This window comes from Camelus dromedarius, chromosome X, assembly GCF_036321535.1.
Source record: "Camelus dromedarius isolate mCamDro1 chromosome X, mCamDro1.pat, whole genome shotgun sequence".
NCBI classification, from domain to species: domain Eukaryota; kingdom Metazoa; phylum Chordata; class Mammalia; order Artiodactyla; family Camelidae; genus Camelus; species Camelus dromedarius.
Genome location: NC_087472.1, coordinates 110,442,267 through 110,468,678, shown reverse-complemented (window position 1 = coordinate 110,468,678; position 26,412 = coordinate 110,442,267). Strand labels below are relative to the sequence as shown.

Genomic DNA, 26,412 nt, shown 5'->3' with positions numbered 1-26,412 from the left:
AACTCAAAAAAAAAAAAAGAAAAGAATGGAAGAATTAAAATAAGAGAGGAAATCAATGAAGTAGAAAACAGAAAAAAGAACACAGGAAACCAATTAAACCAAAACCTAGTTCTTTAAAAAGATCAATTTAATTGGGAGACTGTTAGCTAGACAGATCAAGATTAAAAAAGAAAAAATCCAAGATTACCATAATGAAAGAGGGACAGCACTAAAGGCCCTTAACATGATTAAAAGGATACAGAAAAATATTATGACAGTTCATGCCAATAAATCTGACAACGCAGATAAAATGGACAAGTTCTCTGAAAGATACAAAGCTCCCTCAAGAAGACACTAATGACCTAACTAGCCCTATATCCACTAAAGGAACTGAATCTGTAGTTAAAACACGTCCCCAGCCGAGGGTTGGGTGGCGTCTTCGGTGGGTTTACCAAGGGTCTCAGAAAGAAAGCACGCCGACACTAAAGAAGCCTCGGAAAACCAAAGGGAACGCTCACTTCCCAACTCATTTTGTGAGACCAGACACAGGTCATACAACAGAACTACAGAGGCATGCGTCTCATGAACACACACACTTAGCCTCACCCTGAGAGCAAATTCCAACCAGTGGGAAAGTATTCCACCTGAAGACTTTCTATGGGGTTTGAATCTTCTATTTTAAAATATTAAAAAAAAAAAAAAGCCACACCATTCAATTCGTTTGCAACAACCACTGATGAATATCATGGAGAAATATGTATTATTTATTAGCTAAATTTCAATAAAAACCTTTACTGATCTGGTAAGTGGGATGAAACAATCATCATAACAAATATACATCCAATCACCACCTCGCTCAGGATACAGAGATTAGAACTGAGTGACAAGCTGACCTGAATTTAAAACAGAATATTCAGATTTCTGTTATCACACAATAGCAAACCAACACATTCAAAAAATAATATAGCATATTTAAATACATGTTTTCTCTAAAACCTACTGGAAAAAGAAAATTGTGCAGGAAAAGTTCTTTGGTGCTATTCATTAAAAAAAATTTATATATGGTTTTATTTCATTAATCCTTCTAACATTTCTAGTTCTGTGGATACTTTGTAACGTGCCTAATGTTAACAGAGCAGTGCTATACACAGACACACACACACCAGCAAGACTATACTGGTGTGCGTACTCGACATTGTTATCCATGGTGGAATGAATCAAAAATGTTTTGGGATGACTGTTTTTTAAATCAGACAAAACATACTCAGCTCCTTTAAAATGTCTGCACCAAAACAAACATGAAACTCAAGAGAGGGACCTGGCCATAGCCCCCGGCAATGATGTCCCCTCCTGGACCTCCATTCTGTCACCTGTCACACAGCCACGATGAACTCTGCTGGCGGCGGGGCAGGGCCCTGCACGTCAAGCACACACAGGAAGGTAAAGGGCAGGTGTTTGCCACGGGCACCCCCATCACATCGGACTCCAGGTCAGAGTCAGCGATGGGTCATTCGAATCTCCTGGCACAGGCCTGCCGCAGTCCTTCAAAAACTTCTGTATCCTTTGCATAACGCACAACTGTTCCTTATTCGCTCTGAGAAGTAAAAGACTAAAAATGCGAACGCAGTTCTGTCCTGCGGAGAAGCTGGTTAATTAAGTATATAAATGAAACCCAGCCAACGGCTCGTAGGCCCTGGTGTGCTTAATTCGGTTTAAGGGAAGGGCAGACAGACAGCTGTTGCTATAAAGAATCAGCACTCAGAGGATTAATCCACAGGGAGAGATGAGAGACGTGGGGAATCAGTGACCCTATGGAAGACGGATCCCGTCTGACTTCCCCCTGGAGACCTACGCTTGGTGACAAAGAACATGGAGGCTGTCCCTGGAGCGGATCGGAAAGGGGAACGTGCAGGAAAGACTGATGGCGGACATGCGTTCTTGCAGGTGTCTCCTTGGGACTCACCTGCCGAGAGGACATATCTATCAAGGCCCTACTGGATCAGGCGGCATCGGTTAACTCCTCACCCTAAACCCAGAGACCCGCAGTGAGGAGTGAGCGGGAAGGACCGGAGGAGATGACAGCACTGCAGACGGGCGCACGCCACGTGTTCCGGGAACCGTGGGGCGGGCGTCAAGTCTGGATCTCTGCAGTGAGGCATGGGAAGATGGTGGCACGTGTCCCGGGAGCCCGCTGACCAATGCCACCCTGTCACCCATGAGTAGAACTGACACCCACACTGCCCTGGGACGGGATATGCTGTGTGGGGCCCTGCCCAGCCTGGACCTCCTACACGTGCATTCTGCAGACGGCACGCAGCGCCTCCTCAGCGTGACCGGCCTGGGTAAGGGGCGTGGGCAGACCACCTCCCTCTGAAGAGCCTTGGCAACTGCCTGAAAGGTGAGGCGGCCAACACCATGGTGTTGCAGGTCAAAGGTGCGGACCAAGGGTAGTGGCTGAACGGTGGCACCCCAGGAGCTATGTCCGAGTCCTAACCCCTGGTACTTCTTGGGGGAAAAGGGGGCCATGCAGAGGTGAAGATGGACCTTGGAATGAGACATCCAGGGTTTAGGGGGAGCTCTAAACCCAATGACTGGTGTCTTAGTCTGTTCCAGCCATTGTAGTAAAACACAGTGGGCTGAAAGCTTCAAACAAATGTACTTCTCACGGTTGTGCAGGCTGGAATTTAAGATCAAATTGCTGGGAGACTCAGGGTCTGGTGAGGGAGCTCTCTCCCTGGTTCACAAGATGACCATCTACCTCCTTCGTCCTCACGTGGAGGCAGGGGTGAGGGAGCTCCCTGGGGCCTCCCTTGTGAGGACCCTAATCCCATTCGTAGGGCTCCACCCTCGTGACCTAATTCCCTCTCAAAGGCCCCACCTTCTAACACCATCACACATGAATTTGGAGTGGAGGGGGACATTCTGACCACAGCAACAGGTGTCCTCACACGAGAAGAAAGAAACAGAGGAGACGCCACGTAGGGAAATAGGCGGCCGCCAGCCCAGGGACGCCTGGAGCCCCCAGAAGCTGGAAGAGGCAGGAGGGACCCTCCCCCTGGAGCCTCCGGAGGGAGCGTGGCCCTGCGACACCTTGATCTAAGATTTCTGTCCTCTAGAACCACGAGAGCATACATTCCTGTTGTTCAAGGCAACCAAGTCTGTGGTCATTTGTTACCGCTGCCCCAGGAAGCGAGTACACACTGAGCCACAGTGGCATAGCTAGTGGTGGAGAAGCAACTGGGGCCTGGATTCTGAGAGGACAAAATTCACCACTGTAAACACGAAAATGCGGTGACAACATTTCAGAGATTGTTAGCAATCAAGGACAGACCTCAGGAAGAGAAAAACGAGACACACACACACACACACACACACACACACACACACACACAAGCACAAAGCACAGCAGGTGCTCTCTGCACTGGCAGGAAAAGGCGCCAGGAACACCCAGCCCCAAAGACCTGGTCCCTCCCGCTGGGGTCAACAGCCAGGGGGCGTGGTGTTGGGAGCGACCGGTTCTCACAGGGGGAATTTCGACACCTCTCCCCCCTCAAAGGGGACACTCTGCAACGCCTGCATTCTAATGTCACTGGAGATTCCTAACCAGCACTTCGGAAGGGCCACGAATGGTGAGTTCATATCCCCCAGGAGGTAAGTTCCTGCTGAATCACGGGACGGCCCCGCCCTTTTCAAGGGAGCATGCTAATTAGTTCTGACCTAAGTGTGCGGTGACCAGACGTTATACCCTCGTTTCTGGAGCAGGCTTTGGAGAACAGGCTTGTGCAAGGCAATGACAGCTCACTGAAGGGTCCCCTTCCAAGATGAGCATGACTCAGGAGCCCGGAATTTCCAGCCGCCACATAACACACCTGGACAGGCCCGTCACAGTGCCTCCCCGGTCCACCGCGGGGCGCAGGTGCTGAAGGGGGTGGTTCTTCAGCAGGGACATTGTGGACCCCGTCCCCCAGGGCATTTGGCCCTGTCCAGAGATACTTTTGGGGTGTCACAACTCGGGGAGGGGGCGCTGCTGCCACCCGGTGGGTGCAGACCTGGGCCATACACGATGTTCTCAGTCAGGGCAGAGCGGTAACGGCCTCCAAGTCCAGAGGTCCAATTCCTCCTTCTTCACTTGACTCCTCTAAACCTGTATCCTTACTAAAAGCTGAAGGAGACTGACCCTGCATACTGCATGGGACAGCTGTAAAACGGAACATGATATAAAGACACTGGACAGGTGGTCAGTTTTCAGTTCTACACCAATAGGTGTGATGGAGAGAAACCTACGCTCCTTCTAACTCACTCACACCCAGGGGTTCCCTTCACCTGACGCACCCGACAGACAACAGCAGAGCGTGTGCTACGGCAGCCGTGCCTCACTGAGCCGAGACCCATCCGCCCAACGCCTGGGGACCACAGCAGTCAGGCGGGATAGTTTCCCAGCTCTTTTTTCCAAGCTGCCACTCTGCAGAAGTTACAACAACTGTGAGGCCAGCGTTTTTGTGCATGCAGGTTTCTGAGAATTACCTCAAATACAAAATGCTTGCTGTTACGGTCTATGCTCTGAGGGACCTTCTAGAAAGGAGACAGGCTTTCCCAGGCTCCTGTGTCTTGCCTGCTACACAGATGCCAAGGGCAGCAGCACACGGAGGTGATCCAGAAAGCACCCACTGAGGGGCCCTCGTCTGGACGGCCGACTCACAGAGCAGCGCTCGGCGGTGACGTGCTTGAGACCCGTTCCATATGCCCACGACACTGGGACTGCGTCTTCACTGTGTGTGCGCTCAGGGGACACGAAAGCCAGGTCTCTTCCCCGGTGCAGGGTGCGAATCATCCAGGGGACAGGAGACACACGCATCTGCGATATTTATGTGACAATGTCCTGGAGGATGTAGTCACCACTGTCTGCCTCTCCTGCCCAGGAACTTTCACAATATACAACATCATAATCCTTGAATGGCTTCTAGCACTTAAAACAGAAATGTAGGGGGAGGGTATAGCTCAGCGGTAGACCACATGCTTAGCATGCATGAGGTCATGGGTTCGATCCCCAGTACCTCTGTTAAATAAAAAGAAAATAATAAATAAGCAAACCTAGTTATCTCTCCACCCCCAAAAATAGAATTAAAAAATGATAATAATAAATAAAAACAGAAATGTAATTGTTTTTATTGTGGTAAAATAGACATAAAATGAGCAATCGTCTCCATTTTTAAGTGCACAGTTCAGTGGCATTACGGATACGCACCTTGTGCAACCATGCCCACCAGCCACCTGCGGGACTCGCCACCTGCAGAACCCTTTCATCTTCCCAGACAGACACTCTGTCCCCACTGAGCACCAAGCCCAGCCCCCTCCCCAGCCCCTGGCAAGCTCCGCACCACTTTCTGTCTCTGTGAACCTGACTCTTCTAGGGGATTCCTTTCAGTGGGACCACACAGTCTTTATGTGTCTGCTTCTCTCACTGAGCACAGTGCCCTCGAGGTTCATCCATGCTGTAGCCTGTGTCAGCATTTCCTTCCTTTTTAAAGCAGAATAATATCCCATTGCATCAATGTAAGACATATTATTTATCCATTCATCCATTGGTGGACATTTGGGCTGCTTCCACCCTTTGGCTACTAAGAATAGTTGCAGCCGCCTGCCCAGAGGAGGGGCCCCGGGCACCACAGGGTCAGGTACCCAGGGGACCAGGGTTCTAGTCTGTCATTTCTCTCCCCGCGCTGGGTGATCTCACAAGGAGGAGGGGAGAGAGCTAACACTAGGGACCCTGGTGCGGTGGGGACAGGGGCCCAGAGGTTCAGGGGAACCGGGTGCCTTTGTGATCGAGCAGTGCAGGGGCCACCCCTCCTGGGCACAGCCTTGTCCCACACTCCTCTCCACTGGCCCAGATGCCCCGCCCTGAGCTTTTCCCTGGGAAATCCCACTCCCAATGAACAATGGAGAAAAAGCGTGGGCCCAGGACAACAGGAGAACCTTCCGGGGACTGTAGCTCATAAGAGATGCTGACTTTCTCATTATTGGCCTTCAAACCAAATTCCTCTCACTAAATTGTACCAAAACACATTATTTCATCCATCTCAAAGAATATGTGACTGAAGGATCTGCTTCCAAATACGATGGAGGTAACCAACATCCTTCATGGGGAACCCTGTTAAAAAGGTTTCCTTACATCCCACATTAAAAATTTTTCTTAGGTAAGTCCACATTCATTGCAGTAATTTTTTTGTTTAAAATTTTTGCCACAATTTAGAAGATGTCTATTTCCAGAAAATGGTTAAACCCTTGGCCGATTGACAGTTCACATTTCACCATTAAGTCAAGTACTAAATGCCTACAGAAGGTACTGGTCAGAAGTATTTCCTGCAAAGAACATTCACGGCCCACCTCTTCACAGAGAGGCTTCCAGAGCACTCAGCAATAAGGCTTCTGTTAGAGGGTGATTCCGATCACTTGTGCTGCAGCTTCAAGCTCCATGGTCAACTCTATCCTCTCAGTGGCTGGACCAACCCAGCAGACACCAGCCTCATAAGCAGGGGCTGCCTCCCTGCTGATTGGCCCAGGCAGACACATCCACCTCATAATCAGGGGCTGCCTCCCTGCTGATTGGCCCAGGCAGACACACCCACCTCATAATCAGGGGGTGCCTCCCTGCTGATTGGCCCAGGCAGACACATCCACCTCATAATCAGGGGCTGCCTCCCTGCTGATTGGCCCAGGCAGACACACCCACCTCATAATGAGGGGCTGCCTCCCCTGGCAAACTGTCATCCCTTCCTTGCTAAGTACCTGCTTGGGCTGTAGCTCTCACCATAAAGCGAGAGCTTCGTTCTCAAAGTGAAGGATGTTGAAATGATAATACACTGTCTCTACAGACAGCCGCCTTTTCTAATGAGCTCAAGGTGCCTCCCACAACCTAAAATGTCCCACCAGAAAACACCTTCAGAAAGAGAAGAAACGCAAGTCAGGGGTTATGCTATCATCCACAGTTTCGTCACCATAACAAAGCAGTAAGTGAACAAAATGAACACGTAGGTCTGGAAACGGGGCGGTGGTGACTTTCCCAGACACAGTCACTGCACCCAGGACTCCAGCAGGTCACCCTTCCAGTGGAATTCAGGTTTGGCTCCGATAAAAGAGGTGGTGGGAGGAATGCAGCAGGGATGGAAACAAGGGGCAAAGCATGCCTTTTTAGGGAAGAAAACTCGACCTATGTTACTACCATCTCTGTGACTGGCATGTTGTAGAACAGAAACCCTAAGGAGATACGCTTCTGAGTCTGCAGGTTTACACACAGCCTTTCCTTTTGCTCCACAGTCGGTCCCACATTCTCCTCCTGTTCTCCTTCCCCTTTGGGATATGCGTATTCCCAATCCTTGTTTGTCACCCTAACCCTCTCAGAATGTCCAAGTGGCATCTCCTGACCTCAGTCCCTAGTCTGACCCAGCTTCCCAGCAGGACCTGCAGTGTCCCCTGTCCAGTGCTACCCTGGGCTTTCCTTTCTGCTCTGGGAAATGCTCTTATGCTCAGCCCACCTGCCACCTGTGCGTGTGGAGACGACCTCATGTTTCCAAGGGAAGACTTTACCATCGCTGATAAGTACTCACTCTCATCTGGGGCTAGTCAAAGGTACAGTAAGTGTACACAAACGTTCTTAGGCTAAACAGCCAGATTCTTAGGCTGTTCAATCAGTAATTAGAGCGGTCCTCTACCCGCCCCCGTCTGGAAGAGGTGACGAACTGGCAGAGAATGAAGAGTCACCTAGGTGACTTCTGTAGGACGACAGTCTCTTTGAAGAACTAGCTCCTGCCTCACTTGGATGGTAGAGGTTTCGGGACTCAGTTATCTTCCACGATTACCTGTGATTAGCACCTTACCTAACTCATACCAGGTCACTGGGAGAGACAACGGAGGCTACTACATTGATCGGATCACCAAGCAGACTTCATCATATAGACTTGTTAGCACTGCAGTGAAACTATCAAACTAGCTAGATGAGACATCCTATGTTCTTGGAATTATAGAACATATCTCAAGCATATGTTAGAATATAGGACACAAATGCCAAAAGGAAAACCACTTAAGAGGCTTTGGTGGATAACGAAGAAAAAGTGGCTGCTTTGTATATTAAACTATGAAAGAGATATGATTCAGGTCAGATATGAACTGTATAGACAAATTCTTAGCTGGATTAACTAAGAAAAAAAAAAAAAGACTCATAACTGCAATCAGAAACGAAAGAGGAAAGAGGAGATGGTAAAACTAATGCCAAAAAAATTAAAAGGATTAAAGGAGAAACACATGAAAGGCTGTATGGAAGCAAACTGGATAACCAGGAAGAAATGTACAAATTGCTAGAAACATACAACCTATGAAGATCGAAGCAAAAATAGGTAGAAAGCTTGTTCTGAGCTATAACTATTAAGGAGATTGATTCAGTAATTAGAAACCTCCTAACAAAGAAAACTGGACCAGATGGATTCACTGAAGAATTCTACCAAACATTTAAAGCATTATCACCAACACTCCTTAAACTCTTTCCCAAAATTGAAGAGGACAACACATCCCCAAACTCATTCTATGAGGCCAGCATTACTATGGTACCAAAGCCAGACAGAGACTGCAAGAAACTGATGCAAATTACTCAACGAAGTACTAGCAAACTGATTTCGACAGCACATCAAATGGACTATACACCATAAATAAGAGGGATGTACTACTGGAATGCAAAGATAATTCAACATACAAAGATCAAGGTGACACACCACATTAACAAAATGAAAGACAAAAACCACATGATCGTCTCCACTGATGCAGAAAAAGCACTTGACAAAACTCAACACCCTTTCACTGTACAAACATTCGAACTCGGAATAAAAGAAAACTCCCTCAATGTAATAAAGGCCATACATGAAAAGCCGACAACTAACATCATACCCAGTGAGGAAAAGGTTGATAGCTTTTCCTGAGATCAGGAACGTGAGGAAAAGGCTTTCTCTTGTCACTTTTATTCAGCACAGCCCTGGAAGTCCTAGCCAGAGCAATGAGGCAAGAAAAAGAAATAAAAAGCATCCACATTGGACGGGAATAAGTGAAATTATCTGTTTGCAGGTGACATGATCTTCTGTGTAGAAAATTCTAAAGATTCCACACACATACACAAAACTGTCAGAACTCATAAACAAATTCAGCAACGCTGCAGGATACAAAAATCAACATGCAAAAATCAGTTGCATTTCTGTATACTAACAATGAACAATCTGAAAAGAAAATTTAAACAATTCCATTTACAATGGCACCAGAAAAAATAAACTTAACCAACAGGTGAAAGATTTGTACGCTGAAACTACAAAACATTGCTGGAAGAAATTAAAGAAGAAGACACAAGTAAATGGAAAGACATCCCATGTTCATGGAGTGGAAGATTTGATATTGTTATAATGTCCACACTACCCAAAGCAATCTACAGATTCAGAGCCATCCCTGTCAAATACCAATGATACATTTTGCAGAAACACAGAAGTCCATCCTAACATTTATATGGACTCTCAATGGAGCCTAAATAGTCCTAACAATCTTGGAAAAGAAGAACAAAGTTGGAGAACCTCACATTTCCTGATTTCAAAACATATTAGAAGAGGTACAGTAATCAAAACAATATGGTATTGCCATAAGGACAGGCCTATAGACCTACAGAACAGACCAGAAATAACTCCTCACACATACGCCCAAATGCTCTTCAACAAGGCTGACAAGACCACTCAATGGGGAAAGGATAGTCTCTTCAACAAACTGCATAGGGGAAAACTGGATATCCATATGCAAAAAAAATGAAGCTGGACACTTACCTTAGACCATATACAAAAATTAACTTAAAATGGACTAAAGACCTAAAGGTAAGAGCTAAAACTAAAGAATTCCTAAAAGAAAACATAGAATCCTTTATGACACTGGATTTGTTAAAGATGTCATGGACATGACACAAAAAAGCACAGGCAAGAGCAAAACCAGCCAAACGGGCGTACAAAAAACTTTAAACGTCCTGTGCATCAAAGGACACATTCAACAGAGTAAAAAGGCGGCCTATGAAGTGGGAGAAAATACTTGTAAATCATATCTGATAAAGGATTCACAGCCAGAATATATAAAGAGTTCCTAGACTATAACAAGAAAAAATCAAATAACACTACTGAAAAATGGGAGAGGATTTCAATATTTCTCCAAAGAAGACACACAAATGGCCAAAAGTGTAATAAAACAATACTTTCTATCATCAATCACTGGAAAACTACAAATCAACTTCATGCACATCAGGATGGTTACTATCAAAAAGACAGACTGTAACAAGTGTTGGTGAAGATGTGGAGAAACTGGAACCCTGTTGACTGTTGGAAGGAAAATAAAATGGTGCAGCCATTATAGAAGACAGTATGGTGGACTGTCAAAAGATTAAATATAGAATTACCATATAACCCAACAGTCAGACTTTTGGGAATATATCCAAGAGAACTGAAAGCATGAGCTCCAAGAGATATGTGCACTCCAATGTTCACAGCAGCATTCTTAACGAGAGCCAACAAGAGGAAACAGCTCACTTGTCTACTGACAGATGAAGGGATAAACCAACTGTGGTCCAACCATACAGTGGAATATGATTCAGTCATAAAAGGAGAAAATCCTGTCCCACGCTACAATATGGACAAGCCCTGAGGGCACGATGTTAAATTCATGCTAAAAAAAACTAATCATAAAAGGAGGAATACTGCATGAGGCACGGAGCATAGTCAAATTCACAGTAAAAAAGTAGAAGGGTGGGTGCCGGGGAACTCAGTGTTTAACAGGTGCAGACAGTGACTCACACGTTACAGAACAGAAACTCTGTGGATAAACGCTTCTGGGTCAGTAGGTTCCCACACAGGAAGCCAGTGTTTTAACAGGTACAGAGGACTGGATGTCAGTGTTGAACAGGGAAAGAGTTTCAGTCTGACAAGATTAAAAAGTGTGAGAGATGGATGGTGGTGATGGTCACACAGCGATCTGATCATATTTAACACGACTCGGCTGGACACTTGAGAACAGAAAAGACGGTCAATTTTAAGCTGTGTGTTTCTTCCCACACATGGATGTGTTTCCATCATTAAGGTCTGTCAAGATTACTGTGTGAGCAGACGGCCCAGAAAAGCCACAGATGCAGACAACACCCATGGCTTCACAGCACTTGTACCCACGTCTAAGGGGTGTGTGTGTGTGTGTGTGTGTGTGTGTGTGTGTAATCTAAGAACAGACACGTGGTTCCTGTGTGACACGGCCACCGCTATCAGCAGGGCCCTTTACAGGAAATTCTACAGCTTCCGGGAATATTCAGTCTGCACCACTGGATGTATTTATAAATACACACAGCAACACGTGTTTCAAAAATGACTGTGATTAATATCATTACAATTTTGAATCCAAAATGAGTGCTGTAACTGTAAACGTTTTCTCCATTAGCACCTGGAATCCTGAGGTCTGAGTGCGCACCTTTCTTTCCCAGAAGAATCTTAAAATGATACCTCATTTCGAAGCAATTTTTGGCCCTGTCATCTAGGACATTCTCGACCTTCTCACTTTTACTGAGAAACAGCAGGCAAGTCAGTGCTGATCAATGTTCAGCTAACAAGTCCCAGAGGAGAAGAGCCATCTTTCCTTTAAAAGGAGAACAAGTAAAGAAAGCAGTAAAGGCCATACAAACAGACATGTGAGAAAGGAATCAGTCCTCTCACTTAAAAAAAAAAATTAAACTTCTCTGGGGAGATTTAGCTGCTTGTCTATCATCAACATGTTAAAAGTTTGCATAGTTGCTGAAACATTAACCCTGTATCTGATTTTGAGAAGAAAATGATACCTACTTTAAACTTTGAAGCAATTCTGCCATCTTTATATAGTACTGATAGAAAGTGCAAGTGATTTGAGGCCTCAGGAATCGGTGAAAGCAAAGGATATTATTTTAGGAATCCTTTAGATCCAGCAATCCCACTCCTGGGCATATATCCAGAGGGACTCAATTCAAAAACACACCTGCACCCCAATGTTCACAGCAGCACTACACACAATAGCCAAGACACATAAGCAACCTAAATGTCCATCGACAGAGGACTGGATAAAGAAGATGTGATATATTTAAACAGTGGAATACTACTCAGCCTTAAAAAAGAATAAAACAATGCCATTTGCAGCAACGGATGGACCTGGAGATCCTCATTCTACATGAAGTAAGGCAGAAGGAAAGGAAAAATACCGTATGATGTCACTTATATGTGGAATCTAAAAAAAAGACAAATGAACTTATTTACAAAACAGAAGCAGAATCACAGACATAGAAAACAAACTTATGGTTACCATGGGGGGAAGGGGGTGGGAAGGGATAATTTGGGAGCCTGAGGTTTGCAGATACTAACTAACATATATAAAATGGATAAACAACAAGTTTATACTGTAGAGCACAGAGAACTATTTACAGTACCTTGTAGTAACGTATGGTGAAAAAGAATATGAAAATGAGTATATGTATGTTCATGTATGACTGAAGCATTTATACTGTACACCAGAAATTGACACAGCATTGTAAACTGACTACCCTTCATTAAAAAAAAAAAACATATACATATATATATATATACAAAAAAAAGAATAAGAGACAGAAAGAAGCCTTACGAAGACAAGACTGAATCACAGCATACATCAGCGTCCAGCAAGCTGTCTCACGTGTACCTCTGAGCCTTAAAAGGAAGAAATTTTCCGAGAAGTTGTCTAGACAAAAGAAGGAAGCTGGCATGCCGGCATTAGGCTGTGAGATGATTGCCCACATCACTAACACCCGCGAACACAGCCATGAGGGTCCGCACCTGGCAAGAGCGCGGCCGTGGGGAACACCTCCTTCAGCCTCGCCTGGCTCTCATCCACCAGCTCTTCTTTGGACATCGGGAGCTGCAGGACATCTATTATGATCTGGGCCGCCTCCAGCGCCTTCTTGCCCATAACGAGGGACTTCACATCCCAGCTGTATTTCTTCCCATAGCGACCACAGATTTCCTCGAACACCACTGAATAGAGCCGTTCGGTGTCTGCGGGAACAGTGAGACAAAGACAGAGAGGCTTTTAGGGTGGGCGCTGCGCCAGCACTGCGCCTGCATCAGTGGGAGCGGACGTGTACGCAGCGTGGGTCCCACTCAGAGAAGAAAGCTCTCACGGAGACCTGTGGACGCGAAGACCCACGGACACAGGGGGATTGTTCGCGGGTCATTTTGCCTCGATGATGCCCTGGGCGGCCTGGCCTCTCCTGCTCTGGAAGGCTGCAGATTAGAAGGGAAATGAAGTCTATATGACGGTCAAATTACCTGACGCCGACAGGTACGTAAGTGTTCAACGATGCACTTGGGATGCTGAACTCCATCCGAAGCGAGATGACGTCCTTACCTGGCATTCCCAGGTGTGCTTACAGACAGCAGCACGCAAGGGTCTGCGTGTGTGGCCATCGGCTGTTAGGGACGCTTCCAGAGCCCCGTGGGATTCCTCCCCACAGGAGCGCCTGGCCCCGGCTGCAGCTGTGGCAAGACCCTCCCGTTCAGTTCTGAGTGGGAAAAGCACACTGTCTTGTTGCTCCTTTACTCTCCCACGTTCCCCACACTCAGCACCTCTGTCACTAGATATGGGGTTCTTCCCACAGCAAGCAATTCTGCAATGGAAGCGGGGGTCCTGCAACTTAACTCACTTTGGAGGCTACAGTGGTGAAGGCTTCAGTCCCACAAGGTGGCCACGGCAGCCCCAGGCCTGCTTCTCCGGGCAGGCAGGGAACTGCCCTTCCTCCGCTCACCGTCCCCTCTCCTCCTACTGCCACCACCCCCCAGATGTGTTGTGCGAGGACTCCCCATGGCCCGCCTACCAGCCCTGGACTCTGAGCCCCACACTGCAACGGTTTGGCCTTGACAACATCCAGCAACAGAAAGAACTTTTCTTTCCTTCTTTTCAAGGTACAAATTTGTCTTTAGTGCTTTAACTATTTGGATCCTTGCTTTTGTATTAGGGCTGGATTGTTGGGGGGGGGGTAGGGATGCTATAAGACACACAAACAAGTAAATCTCAGATCTCCACCCTTGCAGGCACCTGACATTGCTCAGCCATCACCACTGCGTGGGTAATGAATTCTCAATTTTGTTTTGTGTTTTGGTACAAAAGAAGGTGGCACTTAAGTCTTCCTGGGCTCCTTTGTGGAAGCAGCCAGTGTGTGGATAATAACCTGGGTCTGGTTTTTCCAGGAGCCACCCTGCACTTTCGCTCCTTAAAGGAGCGGCAGGAGAGAGAGGAGGGCTGGTCCTGTCTTCTCCAGGTGATGAGGGGGCTGGCCCGTCACCACAGCTCTTCTCCGTCCTTCCCCGGGAGGGCAGCAGACTGGGGGCTCTGGGGGCCAGGAGACGGAGGGACTGGTGGGGAGGCTGTACACTTCACCATCTTTACGTGGACAGTCTTCTTCTAGTAGCTGAGACAGAAAGACTGATGAAAAGACATCGTGGCTACCAACTGACTGAGGGACTTCCAATGGGCTGAAAAGCGTAGAGACGGGGCCAGGGAGGCAAGCCGAGGCCGGGCGGAAAGAGGAAGCACCGTGCCTCATGCTAAAGCAAGTGGACCCGGAAGAAAGGAACGCACATGAAAAAAACCCTCACTCTGAAGACAGAAAACAGCTACGCTTTTAAAGTTCTTTAAGCAGTGTTTACCTAAAGCTTCAGCTTGTAACTGAAAAGGCACAGCACTGTGGGGTTATACAGCAAAAGGAGAGCATGCAGACAGCCACTCTTCCTCACAATTGAGATAAAATCCCCGTGCACTCTCGGTGGACTAATGAGGCCCTGAACGCCACTGAAGTCCTCAGATCCCTCAAGGACACAGCCAGCTGACGGTGGTGCCCAGAAAGGAGAAAGTTCTCCAGAAGCCAAAATAATGAAGCAGTGTAAAACAGCTGTGCCCCACAAGCTTGGAGCTTTGCAACCTGCGTCCCTGTTAGGTTTCACGGGAAGCTCCATGAGGCCGTCAACCCGCCACAGCCCCACGAGCGGCTCCCCTCCTCGGGTGCCTGCGAAAACCACGTCTACGCGGCACCCAGGCACCCAGGGAGCAGTCCCGGCTGCTGGTCAGGAAGCAGAGACAGGAGGGCCCCAGCTCAGGGGAGGGAACGCAGCCTGGAGGCTGGTTTCTCCCTGGTGTGCTGCACGCCGGCCCCAGCTGAGGAATGGAAGGCATGCACGCTGACAGTCACTGAACTGCCGTTACAGGTGTCACCGCACCTGGAACCTCTCTGTTCGTCTGAGCCTGAGGTTCTGTCACTGTCCCATGTTTAGTAACACCTTTTGTCACGGACGACGCATTTAAATGTTGGCTGAGTTCATCCCCGGATCTGAGCACAGATTCAGTTTGCATTTTCCTCTGTGAACGTGGAAGGGGTGAGGGTACGTCCCCACTTCTCTCCTGCAGGAAGCTGCACCCCCGACCAGGCAAACAGGCACCTAATTCCAACTGTAAAACCGTGAGTTGCTATTTAATAGCGAAACATCTCCATCAACCCATCAGTGACAAGCACCTCTGGTAAGCCCCGATTCCTCTGCCCACCCCCATTTGTTTCCATAGCAGACCTAGAATGCGGTATCCGGAGAAAGCGAGGGCGTCCGGGATCTGAGAGATGAGTGGCAAATTCCTAGCCCACCTCCTTCTAGCTGGATGCCCTCGGACGAGTTGCTTACTCTCTCTGATCTGTAGTTTCCGCCGGGAGCACCGGGCTGAGTCCCGCCGGCCTGCAGACGCAGGTGCGCGAGAGGGCTCTGGGTGTGGGAGGCGGCTCATGCTCTGATGTCAGGTGGCCTGGGCTCTGCAGCCACCAGCTGCTGAGAACTGGGGACAGGTGCTCAGTGCTTCCCCCACCACCGCTGGGCCTCGTTTACCCATCGGGACAGTGTGGACACTAACACGACCACACACCTGCCAGGCGCTTGGGACACCTGGGTGGGATGACCTGTGCGGAGCTCTGAGCACAGCCCCGCCCCAGTTCATGACTCCAGCCTCCCCGCCTGGCGTCGTGGGGTGAACATCTGCCTTGCAGCTGCTCTGCAGTTAGAAGTAATCTGTGAGTTAGCAGGACATTACAAGCCCCACTGTCTCTCTGTAGACCACAGCTCCAACAACGGCAGAGAGCTGTTGAATCTGAGAGGCTGGGGGGCCTCGTTCCAAGTGTTTTACTTAAAAAAAAAAAAAAAAAAAAAGTGGTAACTCTTTGGAATTTGTTCACAAAAGTATCGCACGTTCCCAGCACACGGGACTGGCTTCATAAATGTTTGTTAACTGATGGCCCCGCCTGGTACAGGCACATAATCCCGTGTCTCCAATCCCATAATCTGTAACTCTCTGGAAACTGAGAAGTTTTCATTTAGCAGCAAAGATGGAAGGACTTTCCATGTCTTAATATTTACAACCCTTGGCATGAATCTTCACATGCTTCCCTGTAAGAATACTAATGGGCTTGATTATGGATGCGGACCCAGCCCCCGCCCCCCGCCCGCTACTGTATACATCATGAAACACAGGCATTCTAATTCCTCTTTAAAATAATAATTTAAGCATCTAAATACAACTCGTTCCTCGGGCTTTGGAAAAGGGATCGTGGACTCACACTGATCACCGTTTGCTGGTTTACTTACATACCTTCCATAGCGTGCCCATCTTGAATGAAGCAATTTGATGTTTTCCAGACCTTAATATATCTTGAAAATAGTCTTGCTTTGATTATTTTTAATTACAAAAAACAAAAAAAAAGGAAGAAAAAAAAAAAGGCGGGGGAAAAGCTCTAAAGCCAGTGTTTTGTGTCATAGTTAGTTCCTTAAAGATACAACATGGATTTTCACAATTGAGCTAAAATCAAATTGTCGCACTCTGGCAAATACAAGGATACAGACCATGTAGCCGACAGATGTAGCCCTTTGTGTGCTTTGTCTCACCCAGAAATGGAGCAGTGTTTTTGAATGCGGTGAAAGCTACATTATTTTAAATGTGAAATGGCTTTAAATAGTAAAAACCCAGCACACAGCACATTTTCACAAACGTGGTGGTGTCATTTTTCTAAGCCACTATGATAGGACATAGTAGGTAATTGATAATTGAATAGACTTCTTTAAAAATTCACTTATTTTGTTCATCTACAGATGGTTTCCTTAACCCACTGGTTCTCAGAGTGTGGTTCTTGGACCAGCAGCATCAAGAATGCAAATTTTGGGGCCTCACCCTAGATCTGCGGGGTAGAAACCGGGTGGGACTCAGCACTGTGCGCTTTAGGAAGCTCCCCTCCCCACCTGCAGGGTGTGTGTCAAACAAAGGTGAGAACCACTGACCTGATGTTATGGTTTTACTAAAGCCCTTCGTGGATGCCCCGGGCCTGCCCCGACATCTCCTCCTGGCCAGCCGACCCTCCACAGGTCAACCCTCAGCACACTCCCAACCAGGCGGTAGGACCCCACTCCCTACCCAGCGCCGTTCACCTCTGCCCCAGCTGACACATTCTTCTTCAGACAGGTGTATCGGGTCCCTACCATGTGACAAGCACCGAGAAAACGTGACAACTTAGGTAGAAACATCCCTGCTACATTAAATACGTAACTCAGTGATTGGGACTGAAAAGCTTCTTAATGTTCGTCGGAAAAAAAAAAAAACAAAGGAACAGTCAAGTACTTGCTAAGGTTAAAAAAAACCAAAATCCTTGCAGAAAGAGTGGTAAAGAAAAGGCTAGTGTGCAAATCAGTGTTCTCTTGAGCTGAGGAGCTAATGAAATGCTAACCCCAGGGACCTCAGGGCCCAGGAATCTCCTCTCAGGCCTGAAAAGGGAAGCCACGCAGAGGGTACATCAGAAGCCGCACCCGGAGTCCTAGCATCCTGGGGAGGAGAAAGGAAACAAGATGAGCAGAGCAAGACGCCAGCTCCAGCAAACACGGCGAGTATCCAGGAGCTGAGGGCACTCAGTAGCTCTCTCCCGGGGCCACCAACACCCTGCGTGCTTCATACACACGGAAGACACGTTCAGTCTCTGCTGTTTAACCTTTACAAATGAGCTTGCGTGTAAAAGGGAGCACTTCCTTGTGTCTGGGAATGTAAAAGACCGAAAGGAATAATTAACAAGCATGAAATTAGAAGCCTGCGTGATCCAGCAGGCTCAGAGAAAAGTACTTAAGGGCTTGATGGATCGTTTCCCGTGGCTGTAAGCTATCAGTTTTAAACTGTAAAATAATAAACACAACTTCTTCAAATGAAGATTGGTAAAAAATAATTGAACGGAGTGATCGTTTGTAAAGCAAAACTTTAGATTAGAATTTACCATCATTCCCTGGCACCAGCATCTACTCCCTGTTACAGGTATGGGTGTTCATCAAGAATTTTTGTTTTCTGGTAATCTCTATTAGAGTTTTTAAAGAAATTATTTTAAAAAATGAACTGGTTGAAAAACATTGCTGGATCATAGATATCTGTATGGAAACGTATCTGTATGGGGGAAAAAATGAACAGTGATCCTTCCTCATAAAACTCAATGTAAAACCAAAAGAACAGAACTGCTAGAAGAAAATGCAGGAGACCATCTTTGGAACCGTGGGTTCTCGGAGGCCTTCACACACAGGATACAAGAAGTAAGAGCTCTGGGAGAACATTCAGATAAAGGGGCTTTCCATAAAATTACAGCGCCCAGGAAGAAAAGAAAGGCAAGCCACAGACTGAGAGAGAATATTTACCCCCCGCCCCATAAGCATACACACACACACGCACACACACACACACAGAGACAGGACTTACACCCAGAATACACAAAGAAGTGTGCTTTACAGCTCAGTGAGGAGACACACCACCTGTAGCCCCCCCACTCCTCCAAGATGCCCACGTCCTCATCCCCAGAACCTGAGTGTGTCACCTTTCACGGCAAACTGGACTTTGCAGGCGTGACTAAGCAGAAATCCCGAGACGGGAGATGACTATCCGGGACCACGGGGTTGTTCTGAGAGGAAACAGGAGGGTCAGGGTCAGAGGAGAAGCAAGAACAGAAGGTCAGGCAATGTGGGGGGTCACAGGACGAGGAACGTGGGTGACCTCTAGAAGCCGGAAAGGCCGGAAAACATTCTCCTCTAGAGTGTCCACAAGGAATGCAGACCTGTCAACACCTAGGTTTTTTAGCCTATCAAGGCTGATTTTGGACTTCTGGCCTCCAGAATGCGCTGTTTAAAGACACAAGGTTGGTGATAATTCATTTCAGCTGCAATAAAATTAATACACGACCCAACACAAAAACCACTTTGGAAAACAGTATGGCAGTTTCTTAAAAAGTGTACACCTACCATACAACCACTAGCAATAGAAAGGGGAAAAAAAAAAACTCACGTGCAATCACATGAATGACTTTCAAAAAAATTACGCTCCATGAAAGAAGTCAGATTAAAAAAAAAGGAACACATTCTGTATGAGTCCATGTGAAATTCCAGGGGGTGCACACCAATCTCCAGCTTCAGAAGCAGACTGACAGTTACCGTGGACGGACGTGGTAAGAGAGAAGGATTGCAGAGGGCCACAAGGAAAGCTTTGGGAGCTGTGGGAACATTCCTCGAGTGTGAAAATCACAGCATAGGTAACTACGTGGTAAAACTGACCCAACAGTGCACTATAAACTACCACTAAAGTCCAACGTGACATAAGTTTCCTGGGACCTCTCCAGGTCTACCCAGAACAGACAACGAGAATCAGTGTTTGCAACACAAGAAAATACAGCTGCGTGTGGAATTCAGGGCGGTTGGACTGTTCTTGAATGCGGAGATGCCCGTGGGGACAGTGCGGGGCTATGGGTACCAGGATGTTGAGGACAACCAACAACAGAGTACGTGAGTCGGTTCTCTGTCAAGCAAAGGAAGGCTGTCTGGTGGAAAGCACGACATTTGTTCCCAGGGAAAGAAGACTCAGCAGTGCTGTCCTCGGCCTTTGGCCGGAAGACCGTCCCAAGACCAGAGACTTACTGTGCCCGCTGCCGAGGGGCACAGATGAGCGAGCAAGGTGGGTGCTCTAGATGCAATGTCTGTGTATCCTCCCAAAATCTGTATGTGAACTGCTAATCCCCAGTGAGGCGGAACACGGAATTTCCTTTTTATTTTAAGAGAGGGTGCAACAGAGACAGAGAAGGTGAAGACCAACAACTCATGCTTTTCAAGAGACTATTTTACTGCGACTGCAGCAAAGTCACAGAAACGCCATACTCACTGCTCTTTGTTTTCCAAAGTGGTGCTTCTTCCATTCCAGCATGAAAACTGGTGACTAGGCCTCCCCTCCTTCACTGCCGTCTGCTTTCCGATCACCTACCCTCCCGCCCTGGTCTTCTTCTGCCCCTCAGAGATACTGGAAGTGACGGGGACGGCCGGGCACTGGGGCAACCAGGGGCAGCGGTGGAATACGGAACGGGCCCGAGACACAGAAGCACAGCGAGGGGGATGTTGGAGGCAGGGGGCAAGAAGGAGAGAGGATGATATTCACTGAGCCCCGACACGTGGCAAGGTTAGGAGACTAGTATTTTCTCAAGTGGGGAGAAATGTAGGGAAATGAGTGCAGAATTGGGTAGCAATACCCAAGTGCTTTTCAAGTTGAAAAAATCTGCCAAACTCATCTGTGCAGTCACTCTACAATTTACCAATTATTTTGGGATATTTAACAGTATGTTACTCACACGTAAATGTTATCCGGACAACTTAAAAATACATGATTTTTCAAACTTTTTAAAAACTTATTATTTTTAAACTTTTAAACTAGGCTTACTGAGCTTCAATGACTTCTTCCAGCTCAGACAGCTCATCGAAAGACCATCCAGGGTTGAACCCAAGACTGCGTATGAAAATCACGAGCTGTCCACTCTGCACACACCCCCTGTACCTCATCAATTCAGGGCACTCCGACTTCAGCAGTGCTTTTACAGGTGTGGTACCCAGGCCAGCAGCACGGACATCATCTGGGAGCTTGTGGGACATGCAATTCCTGGACCTGCTCCAGACCTACTGAGCTAGAGAGTCTGGGGTCTCAAAAAATCTGTGTTTTCACCAGCCATCCAAAAGAGTTTGATGCCTGCTCCAGGGTTAAGAACCACGGGGCTAAAGTTTCTCGCATCCGTGGCAAAGAGCGACATCGAATGTTTCTTCTCATCGTGATGGCTACTAAAAGTCATCAGTAACAGGGAGCCAAGAATCAGTCACTGGGCGCATGCCATGGGATCTGTGTGCCGCTGAGATAGAACGCTGTTCTGGTAGGTAACAGGATAACATGGTACCCAATTTTCAGATGGGCAGACTGATGCTTGATGGTACATTGCCCAGGACCAAAGAGGAGGGAGAGAGTCAGTCTGCCCTGTTGTGATGTCCAAGCAAGTTTGTCCTCTGTGTCACCAACCAAACCTGCCTCTCTGAGGGAGGGCTCCTGTCAGCCAACACCCAGGTCGGAAATTTTCATTTCCTTAACCCTGGACGCCCTCTCTCATTTTGCAAACCTAGGCTCTGGGTTTTGCATTTGTCCCTACTTCGTACCTTCCTCTTGGAAAAGACAAATCTAGAAGCTTCCAGCAGCACCGCTTCCCTGGAGGGTCTCCCAGACTGTGAAGACACCTTACTCAGAAGAGGGAATTCACTGAAACCATTGCCACAGTCTTGCCCAGAGCGAGCTATCAGCTGAGGGCTCCTCAAGGGTAAGTTCTCTCAAAGATTTCTCTTAAGACCTGGAGCAGAATCCACCAAATTTGGGTACAGGGGGTTCCAGAAGGTCACGGGTTCCTACCGCAACCTGTGGCTCACAGATGCCAGTCTGTTCCTCTCCTGCAGAGAACCTGTGTCCAAGACCCTCATCCTTCATCCTCCCAGCCTACTCTATACCAAAGTCTCCTGTGAGGGCAGCCCCGGGCCCCTCTACCCGGTGGAATACGTACAGACGACAGAGACCTGCAAAATCTAAAGGCATCTGACATGGAAAAATCAAAAGGAAGATACTGTTGCCACGCATTAAGCAGAGTTGCCTGCGAAATGGAAGACAAGGTTTGAGAGTCTGAAAACCACAAAGAACACATCTTTCTGCGCTGGGAACTCCAGGAGTGGGCGTTTGAGGCTCACGTGCCTGTGGCCTGTCCGGGGAACACAGGTTCCACAGCTTGTGAGGGTGGGGTCCCCTATTTTCAGGCTACTTACAAATCACTCTGGAGTCTGGAGAGCATGCTACAGTCGCCTCAGTCACATCAGAGCAAGCAGGGGTGAGGACAGAGTGGGAAGGGGCAGTCTGTTTCCTCAGGGTGAGAAGCTGTCCTATTCCGCACGGGGGTCTTGGGGACTCTGGAAGCTTCGGGGAGCCCTGCTCGTGGAGGCAGCGCCGTGAGTCTGGAGAGCGCAGCAGACGTGGGTTGGAGTGCCGGGCTGCTGCTCCCTTAAGGCGTCCCCTGGTCACCCTGGGAATTCAGCCTCCCCCTCACCTAAGGCTGTCTGCGGATGAAACGTGCTGTCAGATATAAACCGTCCAGACAGAGTATGTGCTCATCCCGAGGCTGTCAGCCCAGGGTGAAGGCGGTGAAGGCGAAGATGACGGGGTGAGATGGGGCTTTCCCTGAGAGGCTGTCCAGGGGGTGCAGGTGAGAACACATGGAGAGGAACGGGCAGTGATGAAGACACGAGCGGAGCAAGGGGAGAAGGGGCCACTCACCCCATGGCGTTCCGGGAGTCCGGCCTGCCTAACAGCACGTTCCGCTCCTCTTTCCCCTGTAATTACGGGGACGTGGGCTGGCAGGGGTAACTGAAGAGACGAGCAGGTGCCCCGGCTCCCAGGGGACAGGCCGCCCCGTCCACGAACAGGACGGCGAGCTTCCTCAGAAGCAAAGGACCCACAGGTCAGTGGCCGGCAGGTGCGGGGAAGGGGCTGGGCCAGGGGAGGTCCATGCAGGTGACAGAAGGCGAGGCTGCTCCCCCTGACGGCTCCCCACATGGTGTGCTGTGGAGGGGGGGGCCTCTGCAGCCATGTAGCAGCAGAGTGGGGATGAAGGGTCCTCTGTACAGATTCACAAATTCGAGAGAGTGACAAGCTCTTTTAGTTGAACTGTCCAGAGGACGATGAGTCTGAAACCCGGCAGATACTGGCAAGGTGACACTGTTTTTACACGCACTGGCGCAAGAAGCTGATGGACACAGCAAAGAGGCGGGAGCTCAGACAGACAATGAACAGCTCTAGGCTTTACACACGCACACCCCTCTCTCTAATAGCAGTGGACCACACGTGCAGGAATGGCTCCCCCACTTTCTTTTCTCTCTGCACTCGGAGTGCTGACCCTCCGTTTCCTGTCGCCTCCTTCCCGTCCCACGGTTCCTACATGCAGACTCTCAGAAGATGCAGATGCTGACTCAAGAGTGCTTTCCTGCTCCCTGCAGGGAATCAGCAGGCATCTGACGGGACAGCCCCAGTTTCTGAATTTGGGTTCGTCAGCAAGGGTCACCCCGCTGCAGCGTCCGTGGGGCCGGAACACGGCTGCGCAGGAAGGGGCAGGACCCAGGGACTGTGCCTCCCTGCCACTTGGGGTGGCTGGGAAAGACCGTGCCTGCATGGCGGGCTCAAATTCGGGTTCTGATCACCTGCTTGCAAACCAAAGTATATTTAGAAGGCATAATGTGAGAGAGCGTATTCGCAGAGTCCATGAGCCCCCAGCCATGCCGCCACTGAACCGGCAACAGAGAACCAGGGTGAAGGCAACACTCAATGACTTTCTCCAAAAACTGAAACTATTACTAGAGTCAGGTTACAATTTTGTACAGATTTCCCTTCTCAGTCAACATTATTTTCTGTATTTGAATAGAGCTTAAAAACCACAAAAAAAAAAAAAAAAAAGGGTTCTAACCTGAAGGTGGTACTTAAGCCAAGAATTATGGGAAATTTTTACTTTACTTTCTGTTTTTGGAAAACACCATCAAACAAGGTTTGGAAACACTTAAAAATGCAATATGTTTTATACATGAGTGTTTCTTGGTTCATTACCTAATGACCGATTCAAAAATTTCCCTGGCATTCTTTCTAAATTATGCTAAAATTATGCTAAGTCACTTTAAGATAAGACGAAGCGTAGTGAGGCTACAGACACAAGATTTTTTTAATTCCTTAAAGTGATGGCTGACAATCAGGGGTGATTTTGCCCTTGGGGGACATAAAAGACAAGATAAATGTGTATTTTATTTGTGAGTCTTTTTCTCCTATCTGATTTAAAAGACAACTGCCTAACACAGTAATTATAAATCTCTGTTGATGGGCACATAATGTACACAGATGTAATCTTTATGACAACAACCGCACAAAGGAGGGTGGGAAAGGAGATATATAGGAGCCAACTTTTCATATACTATTTAAATGAAGCTGGTATTAATGCAAACTAGATGGTTGTAAGTCATTAACTGTCATCCTCAGAGCAACCGCTAAGAAAACAACTTAAAAATACATAAGAAATATGACAAGAGAATTAAAATGTACACTTAGAATATAGCTAGTTAACATAAAAGAAGGTGGTGAGGGAAGAACAGAGGAGCCAAAGAAAAAGACAGACTTGCAGGGGTTTTTTTTTTAAATGTAATTGAAAACATACGGTATCTGTCTTTCTCTGTCTGCCTTATTTCACTGATACCTAGGTCCATCCATGTTGTTGCAAATGGAAAAATTCTACATATGATATATGCTTATAAATAATATAAAACAGACAAACAGACTCATAGATACGAACTAGTAGTACCAGAGGGGAGGGGTGGGGAGAGACAAGACAGATAAAGGGGATTAAGAGGTACAAACTGCTGTGTATAAAATAAATGTTACAAGGAAGTAATGTACAGCACAGGGAATATAGCCAATACTTTATAATAACTTCATGTAAAGTATAATCTATAAAATCATCCAATCAGTGTGTTGTACACCTGAAACTAACATAGTATGGTAAGGCAACTAAACTTCAATAAAAAAAAAATAAATGTGGATGGAGCAAAGTCCTCCTCACAGTAGAAGGCCAACTGATAAACACAGATCTATGGAGTTAGGAAAAAAGACCAAGAGAAAAGAAATAACAAAAGCCCATACATAAATCATCTCTTACCAAAAATGGCATTATATGTAAACAGTGAAACACCCCAGTGAAAAAGTAAAGATTGACAGACTGGATTAAAAAAAGAAAAACCACATGATCGGAGAATGTGCTGTCGACAAGGTACACTTTAGCTTGAAAGGTACAAAAAGGTTGAAAGTGAGAGGATGGGGAAGATAGTCGATGCACACGGTAGTCAGAAGGCAGAGAATACTTAAGACAAACATTTCTACTAGAAACAAGCAAACCAAAAAATTCAGTAGAAACATTTTATAATGATAAAGGGGTCATTCCACCAAGAAGATGCAACAATGATAAACATGTATGAACCTAATAAAAAAAGGCCCAAACACACAAAACAAAAACTGACAAAATGGAAGGGGAGAAAATAGGTGTTTTAACCACAAGTGTTTGGAGACTTTGATACCACACTTTCAATAATGGGCAGAACAGCTAGACTGAAACTGAACAAGGAGTACAAGATCTAACTGAAACCCTTAACTACTTAAATACCATAAACCAGAGTCAATGCCATCTATGGAACACTCCAGCCAACCACGACATAGTACACATGCTTCTCAACTTCACACGGAACACTCTGCAGGAAAGAGGATATGCAAGGCCATAAAACAAGTCTCTATAAACACACAAAGGATCAAAACCATATAAAGTATTTCCCTGACCAACAATGGAACGAAATGAGAAATCAGTAACAGAAGGAAGTGTGGGAAATCCACACCTTTGCAGAAGGTAAACAACACACACCCTAAAAAGTCAATGGTCAAAAGAAAAAATTACAAGGGAATTAGAAGATCCATTGGCATGAATGAAAATGCAAACACAACATATCAGAATGCATGGGCTAGAACAAAAGCAGTGCTTGGAAGGAAGGTGAGAGCCGTAAAGGCCTGTATTAATGAAGACTGGTCAGATAGCACCCAAAGTAATAAAACACCTAGGACTAAATCTAACCAAGGAGGTGAAAGACTTATCCATGGAGAACGACAAAACGTTGATTAAGGAAATTAAAGAAGACTTAAAAAAAAGTGGAAAGATACCCCATGCTCCTGGATTGGAAGAACCAATATTGTTAAAATGGTCATACTGCCCAAGGCAATCTACAGATTTAATGCAATCCCTATCAAATTACTCAGGACATAGTTCACAGAACTAGAACAAATCATAATAAAATTTATATGGAACCACAAAAGACCTAGAATTGCCAAAGCATTACTAAAGAAAAAGAAAGAGGCTGGAGGAATTAC

The 26,412-nt window shown here is 47.1% G+C and overlaps 1 protein-coding gene across 5 annotated transcripts in view; it reads right to left on the bottom strand.

The window, feature by feature from the left end:
* Positions 1-26,412, bottom strand: part of LOC135318491 (pseudouridine-5'-phosphatase) — a 498,722-nt gene that overhangs the window by 455,628 nt on the left and 16,682 nt on the right. For all 5 annotated transcript variants that reach the window (XR_010379278.1, XR_010379279.1, XR_010379280.1 and 2 more), the window contains exon 2: positions 12,861-13,079. Coding sequence is in view for 2 of the 5 variants with exons in the window: in XM_064482619.1 (XP_064338689.1) it covers positions 12,861-13,079 (219 nt within the window). In the remaining 3 variants the exon portion in view is untranslated. The remainder of the gene's footprint in view (positions 1-12,860; positions 13,080-26,412) is intronic.